Here is a 7,977-nt window from a genome sequence, read left to right on the forward strand (position 1 = left end):
GGCGAATATTCGTTTTATATACACATTTCTGGACTGTCGACGGATCTCATTAGGGGCTATTTCACATCTGCTGTTTGAAAATCAAGCCGGCCTGTCTGCCAGTGTCTTCATTCACATTTTCCATTCAAGGGACATCCTCAGTGTTAATCACATTGACTCTGTTTTTGGCCATACAACAATTTGGATTACTAAAACCTCACCTCTAGTCCAAATATATTGTGGGGAGCAAATTCTTCTTGACTCTTCAAAGTCCCCATCAGCAAAGACACTCACACTCTATGTGTTGTTGATTGTGTTTGTGTGTTTAAACGAGGGACGTGAATTCAGATTCCCACAGGCAGCGAGTGTAGTGTTTAAATGCTCTGTGTTGCCGTTTGTTTCTCCTCCAGTGCAGTGGGCCCATTTAGGAGCCGCCATATGCGCCTTATATAAGCTCCAGGCTTTCCAGAGCAGTAGGCATGGCCGGCAATAGATCAGTCTGGCTCTGCTTCCTCCTCTCTAACCTCCTCCACTTAACCTGCCTGCTGCTGCCTGGCCTGCTGCACATCACTCACCACAGGCTGCTGCTGCCAGACAGACGTGTTAGTTCACCTGAGAGCTCACAGACGCCTTAGATTGCTGTAACAACTGTTTGTCATATATCTAAATAGCCTAATTCTAATCTCGTCCGCCCAGCCGCCTCTCGAGCAATTGGGGACAAGGTGTAACTAACTGAAGCTGCTTAGCAATTCAGCTGTAAAATGTATTTTACATTTTGAAAATGGAACAGGGGACACCATCCTGTTTATGAAAGCGTTGTTGCCGGTTCGAATGATTGATAGAACTGGGCTTCAGTTTACAATTTTGAAAATGGAACAGAGGACCACTATGTTTCTGAAGAACAAGCCTGTCCCTGACTGTCCATTCTTTTTTAAAGTGTTATTTCTGTGTCATCTCCAGACCCCAGCCGAGGGAGCGTCTACATCTATCCTGGCTGCCACTGCCTCGCAGCTGGAGGGGGTCGGAGGCTGCTACTTCTATAACGGGGAGAGAACTGAATCCGCTGACATTACTTACGATCACAACGTGAGGGCTGAGCTGTGGAAACAGAGCTGTGCGCTGGTTGGTCTTCGGGAGTCCTAGAGGAGGAACCAGGAACCATGATCTTAGAAGTATGCCAAGATCAGTGGCATGACACCTCCCTCCAGCGTCAACAACAACCAAGCTGCGTCCCAATTCTCAAGCCTTCCCTTCGGCCCCAAGTGTGCACTTGTTCCCTTCCCTTCATGGATTTAAAAGCACTGGTATAGGAAATATGGTAGCAACTCCCTCTAGCCTAGGCTGACACCAATCCAATGCTTTTAAATTCTTCATGGGGAGGAGAGCACAAGTGCATATTTTAGTAGTGTCGGGATACAGCCCAAGTCAGCCCCAGCCAGCACTACATACAGCGACAGCCTGTGGACTTAGGCTTCCTGATTACTTAGCAACATCTAGCTACAGCACAAACCTTGGTTGTTGCCTCTACAGTAACTGTCCTCTCTTGACCTCTGTCCTCATAGTACTGCGTAACACACCAGCAATGGAATCGACTCTTCAGCATTTCATATCTTCGAACATAGCTCCTCCTCCGCAACGACAGTTCTGAAGACACCCATTCTACCATGCGGCAAGCTCTATTAAACACATGCTGAACTGCACATTGAGTGATGGAATTGTTGTTTTTTATATTGCAATACAAGTTCTGCTGCCAAATGTATTAAGCTTTGGTATTGTAGCTCCCTCTTCTGGAATCGCAGATAACAAAACATTGAAGAACACAAAGAACAACATCGGAGCTACTAATATCTCTTTGAAACAGACCCATCTTTTTTTCTGTCTAAAATTGGACCCTCTGTCCATTCTTTTTCTCGTACTTGGACTCCCATCAGGGGCGGACTGGCCATCTGGCATTTCGGGTAAATGCCAGATGGGCTGGTCCATTTTTATCCTAGTGGGCCTGTGTAAATCTTTTTTTTTTTTTTTTTAAATGCTCATTATCTGGCTAATAATGGGGGCCAAAAGGGAAAAAAATTATGTTGTGTTAGAATAATGCCAGAGGCCATTTCTGGTCCTAGTCCACCCCTGACTCCCATCAAGGACTGGACCAAATATCTGTAGATGTACCGCCTCATAGCTGTGATCAAAAATATAATATCAAATATGCTTTGGTGAAGGGCTAACAATGACCACCATGAGACTCAAACTTGGTTAGCCTTATTCCCGCTTAATTTGCACTTGCCTCATTTAATGCGTGTGTCCAATCCTTGTTGTTGTCGTCATCCAGGGGAAAAAACTGACAACGAGCTTCCTCACAGTACAGTAGATGCCTTTGCCTTGTTTGACTTACTGTGCCCAGAGGGGATGTTCTGCCCTGCTATCTCCACTTCACTGTGACTGATGTGAAATGTTGTCGTGATTTTTGATGTCTCTGTGGCATACTGTGATGACAAAATGATGCTCATCTTTAAGTGTTCTGAAACAGTAGTTAACATGTTAATGGTTGGTGGATCGTATTTTCAGACACGCCATTTTCAGTCTTAGATTCTGAATCTTTAAATTACTGTAAGTGATTCTCATGATATGATGTCTCTAGTGTGGAGAGTTCTAACTTGGGCGCTGCCTGTAATTTGTGCTCATGTTCGATGGCTGCTGGAATTACAAACACTTGCTATGTCTACAATCCATTGTAGGTGTGCGTGTCGAAATTCTCATACAGGATATCGTCAACGTTTTGTCTTAGGTGTTTTGTGTTCAAGTACTGTATGTGTGTATGCATGCCTAAGCAGTGTACGGTTCAGTTCTGTACATGCCCCAAGACAACAGTTATTCAATAACAACAGTGCCAATACTTACATGCTCTTTAGAATACTAATGTGGAAGGTTTGAAGAGAAGATGACTCTCCTCCAAGCTTCCATCTGCTTTTGTTATGATACAACACGTGTTATGAGTCTAATGCTGGATAAAAGGCAGACATAAGAGACACCAAATGAAAATCAAATTGTATTTGTCACATGCGCCGAATACGACAGGACCTTACTGCGAAATGCTTACTTACAAGCCCTTAACCAACCATGCAGTTTTAAGAAAAATACCAACAACAACAAAAATGTAAGAGAAGAATAACAAATAATAAACACCGTAAACATTAGATATAATACATCCAAGGTGTAAACATTTCAGTAGGACATTTTCATCTGAAGTCATTCGGTTGTCCATTGTATTACCACAATCACTGTGAACGATGCCTTGTTTTCCAAGTTTTCTTTAGTTGTACTAAGTAATTAAGTAGTTATTCATTTGAGTTTCAAGTCATTGAGTGGTTCTTAGATGTGACTGTGTTGTCCTCACTCATGTCATAGAGAAGGATGTCCACATTGGACACAAATCTAAATAAAAATCTATTGTAAATTAATTGCTATCCCCGATTTGTTTTTACCTTGTATCTTAAATCTACTATGTGCAGTAATGCATAATGATTGACGAAATTGTATTATCATTTTCAACATATTGACAATAGTGTGTGTGTGTGTGGGGGGGGGTCTTGTTCAAGTCAAACACAGGCACTGTCAGAATGATGGGAGATGATTCATTCAAGGACATTCATTCTGTGTAAAGGTAAGTAAGAAGGATCCAATTACTCTCATAACCACGGGGACTCTCTCTGTCTCTCTCTCTGTCTGTCTCTGTGTGTGTGTGTGTGTGTGACAGGCCATGACATTTATTATGTTACTGTGTGGAAGTAATATCCCTACAGCTTGCAAGCAGGGCATCAGTCTTTTTGAAGCATCTGACAAACCAATCTGTCATTCTTCAGACTCGCACGCCATACCTAATGTGTGTCAAAGAGGACGGCTTAGAACAAACACTGTGCTCTTCAGGCACCATGAGTAGAGTAGGCCACACACACACACACACGTTGGGGAATCCAATGTTTTATTCACGAGTTGCACAAGGATTTTTACCACGTCTCTGTCTCCATATTATTCCTGAGATTGGGTAAGGCTCTTCTATAAATCCATGCTGAGAGAGGAGAGTCATATCAGTGTGAATCTATAAACTATACTGGGCCGGCCTCAGCAGCACAGCCATGTCTCAATGGCCAGAGGATAAAGAGTCAATGATTTGGTCTTTGTGTTTTTCTTTTTCTTCCTCTCTTTATTTTTAAGAAGAAAGAATTGCATCAGGTCTGAGCAAAAAGGAAGTCATTGTGATCCCATGCATGTGTTACGGAGACGACGCTTCGACCCGTAGCTCTGCATCAGGTTGCTTCCTTTCCTAGCGCTTTTATTTTGCATCAGTACAATTTATTACAGTCTCAAGCAGAAAGCTAAAGATTTAGAGCCACAAGATCACTAACCCCGTGTTCAGATGTGTTTCTATGTTTATGTGTGCTATGTGATATATAGTGAGTACTGAATAGTATTTCATTGACTAGTGATTTTGGGGGAAGTCAGCCATCTCTAGTTATATATGCAAAAGACATCCTCTTGTTCTGTCACAGGGTGGTGCAGGGGAGCTGTAGACTAGCACTTATCGCCTTGTTCCCTGCGGTCGTTCCAGCAGACCTGATAGTCGGCGTAGATAAGACCGGGTCCTGGGGCTCATTAACTAGGTAACAGCTCCATGTGGTCCCGCGGGGCTCAGTTAGAGTGTGGCGTTAGCAACGCAAAGGTTGTGGGTTCAAGTCCCGCAGGGATTATACTCATACAGTATGTGGCATATATCTGAATAACGATAATATTAAACTAATTCACATAGACCAGTCGTTTGGCCCTAAAGAGTGTCTGCTAGTTAACTCTGTGACTGCTAAATAGTTAACTTGCCTCTGTGAACTGTACTGTAGAAGAGTAGAAGTCCTTAAAAAGTAAAAAGGGGGGTAAGTGACAGGGTTTAGGCACTGGGGGCTAGTTAGCATTAGCAATGTAGCCGGAGCCACAGGGAAGCACATCTGGCTCTGTCAGCTTCACTCATACAGCATGGTTGAAATAGCTGCCAACTCCAGAGTATTATCTGGCGGAAAGACGGATGTTTATTAAGAAGGCCGTTATTTTCTTATTTCACTTTTGGTGTAGGGCTAGAGTTAAGGTTGAGGTTTAGGATTAAACCGAGATGTGGACATGAAGCTAGCGTTAGTGTTAAACCAGGATGTGGACATGAAAATAGGGTTAGGGTTGAACCAGGATGTGGACATGAAGCTAGGGTTAGACCAGGTTGTGGACATGAAGCTAGGGTTAGGGTTGAACTGGGATGTGGACATGAAGATAGGGTTAGGGTTGAACCAGGATGTGGACATGAAGCTAGGGTTAGGGTTGAACTGGGATGTGGACATGAAGTTAGGGTTAGGGTTGAACTGGGATGTGGACATGAAGCTAGGGTTAGGGTTGAACCAGGATGTGGACATGAAGCTAGGGTTAGGGTTGAACTGGGATGTGGACATGAAGCTAGGGTTAGGATGTGGACATGAAGGTTGAGCCAAGATGTGGACATGAAGCTAGGGTTAGGGTTGAACCAGGATGTGGACATGAAGCTAGGGTTAGGGTTGAACTGGGATGTGGACATGAAGCTAGGGTTAGGGTTGAACCAGGATGTGGACATGAAGCTAGGGTTAGGGTTGAACCAGGATGTGGACATGAAGCTAGGGTTAGGGTTGAACCAGGATGTGGACATGAAGTTAGGGTTGAACCAGGATGTGGACATGAAGCTAGGGTTAGGGTTGAGCCAAGATGTGGACATGAAGCTAGGGTTAGGGTTGAACCAGGATGTGGACATGAAGCTAGGGTTAGGGTTGAACCAGGATGTGGACATGAAGCTAGGGTTAGGGTTGAACTGGGATGTGGACATGAAGCTAGGGTTAGGGTTGAGCCAAGATGTGGACATGAAGCTAGGGTTAGGGTTGAACCAGGATGTGGACATGAAGCTAGGGTTAGGGTTGAGCCAAGATGTGGACATGAAGCTAGGGTTAGGGTTGAACCAGGATGTGGACATGAAGCTAGGGTTAGGGTTGAACTGGGATGTGGACATGAAGCTAGGGTTAGGGTTGAACCAGGATGTGGACATGAAGCTAGGGTTAGGGTTGAACCAGGATGTGGACATGAAGCTAGGGTTAGGGTTGAACCAGGATGTGGACATGAAGCTAGGGTTAGGGTTGAACCAGGATGTGGACATGAAGCTAGGGTTAGGGTTGAACTGGGATGTGGACATGAAGCTAGGGTTAGGGTTGAACCAGGATGTGGACATGAAGTTAGGGTTAGGTTCGGAGAGGGATTCCATTTCCCTGTGCTTCTACCGTGAGGTTTCTTACTCAAGGAAAGTCCAGATGCATTGTTCATCCTAGATGGCTAGATTAGGGTAAGGGATAAATTTAGGGTTGAGTTAAGGTTTAAGTTGAATTAACCTGCAAAGAGTGTAGTGACTCTATCATGAGTTGCTCAACCTGTTAACCTTTCACTGCAGTGGGCTAAATCAGGGTCACAGAGTGATTCTTGGTAGTCTTAAACAAATCTACTTTGAAACAGAAGTATACACCTCACACACGTGATTATGTGCTTTAAAAAAAGAAGACCGCTGTACCATGTCAGATATAGAGTTGAAGGGTATTTCATTTTGAGTTTGCATCCCAATATTACACTTTATGTACATCACAGAATACTGAAATATTACAAAACCATTTGACATAGAAACACTGGATTTTGGGCGTTTTTTTAAATGTATTATTAATTATTCAATTATGAAAAATATAAACATTCCACCCATGAGGCCCCTATGTCATTTGACTGCAGGAAAGGGACACTGATGTATTGTGTGGTTGTTGGTTTAATTATTATTAATATGGCTGTTGTGTGTGAGTGGATGTTAGTCCTAGTGAGAGCAAAGGGCTGATTAAACCCTGTGTTATTCATTCAGGCATTTTATTGATTCATTCCTCATATTTGTGCAAGAGTGAGATTAAAATCAAGCAGAAAATAAAGCCGAGTTGGGACAAAGATCCCTGTGGGTTTTGAAGCTACCTTACCGTTCTGATTATTCAAACGAGCTCGTGCTAAAAGCTTCAATGATTATATTTCCTGTCATGGAAAAACACCCAATCAAATAACCATCATTTAAAAAGAGAATGCACAATCTGCTAGCTGCATCGCTGGCAGTACCGTAACTTGTTTTATGGCTGGATTCAATCAGTATCGCTCCATTGGAATTTAAAGGCATTCACGATAAATGCTGCACAGTAAACGTTGCATCGGAAATTACCTTTACATTTTAATGCAGATCTTCCGCAATACAGACTTATTCCGGCCCGTAGTGTGAGTCACTGGTACAATCCATTGAGGACTGAACCTTTAATTTATCTATATTATGATTAATCCCCTTTTAAAAAGGGCAACTGAGTACATCCTTGTGTTGGAGACAGCCTAGAGTCATGGGAAGAGAATCCATCCCTTTTGAACAGGCTGTGAATGCTAAATTCCACAATGATGAAGCGTACCAAAACCCTCTTCCTCCCTGTGGTCTATTAGATGTTGACAAATGCTGTTAGTTAGTTAGTTAGTTAGTTAGTTAGTTAGTTAGTTAGTTAGTTAGGTAGGTAGGTAGGTAGGTAGGTAGGTCTAATGACATTTTCAAGGCCATAAAATTAAGCCCTGACCTAAAAATGTTTATCATCCAACAATGACATCCAACAAGGCTTTTCAAGGTCAATCAGAAAGTGTTGCAATAATTAATAATCTCATCATCTAATCTCATGTCATTCCACCAATAGGGTGGTCTGTACGGTGGGCTCCTCCCCCATGTCCCCTCTCTCGTTTTCTCTCTTTCCTTCTCTCACTGTCTCCTTTCTGTAAAAAGGAGGGAGAGGAGCTCTCAGATCAAATGCTAATAGACAGTGATGATGAGTGATCTGTTTCCAATAGGCAACAGTCTGTCACTAGGGGGTCAATTCAGATATAGGAAATGTACGCCTT

At 43.0% G+C, this 7,977-nt stretch overlaps 1 protein-coding gene across 2 annotated transcripts in view; it reads left to right on the forward strand.

Annotated features, from left to right (window-relative positions):
- Window positions 1-3,424, forward strand: part of LOC112253792 (dehydrogenase/reductase SDR family member on chromosome X-like) — a 29,835-nt gene extending 26,411 nt beyond the window's left edge. For both annotated transcript variants that reach the window (XM_042324078.1, XM_024425781.2), the window contains exon 7: window positions 940-3,424. In XM_042324078.1, coding sequence (XP_042180012.1) covers window positions 940-1,122 — 183 coding nt within the window. In that variant the 3' untranslated portion in view covers window positions 1,123-3,424. The remainder of the gene's footprint in view (window positions 1-939) is intronic.
- The last annotated feature ends 4,553 nt before the right edge of the window (window positions 3,425-7,977 follow it).

The sequence above is a fragment of the Oncorhynchus tshawytscha genome, linkage group LG07 (assembly GCF_018296145.1).
Source record: "Oncorhynchus tshawytscha isolate Ot180627B linkage group LG07, Otsh_v2.0, whole genome shotgun sequence".
Taxonomy (NCBI): domain Eukaryota; kingdom Metazoa; phylum Chordata; class Actinopteri; order Salmoniformes; family Salmonidae; genus Oncorhynchus; species Oncorhynchus tshawytscha.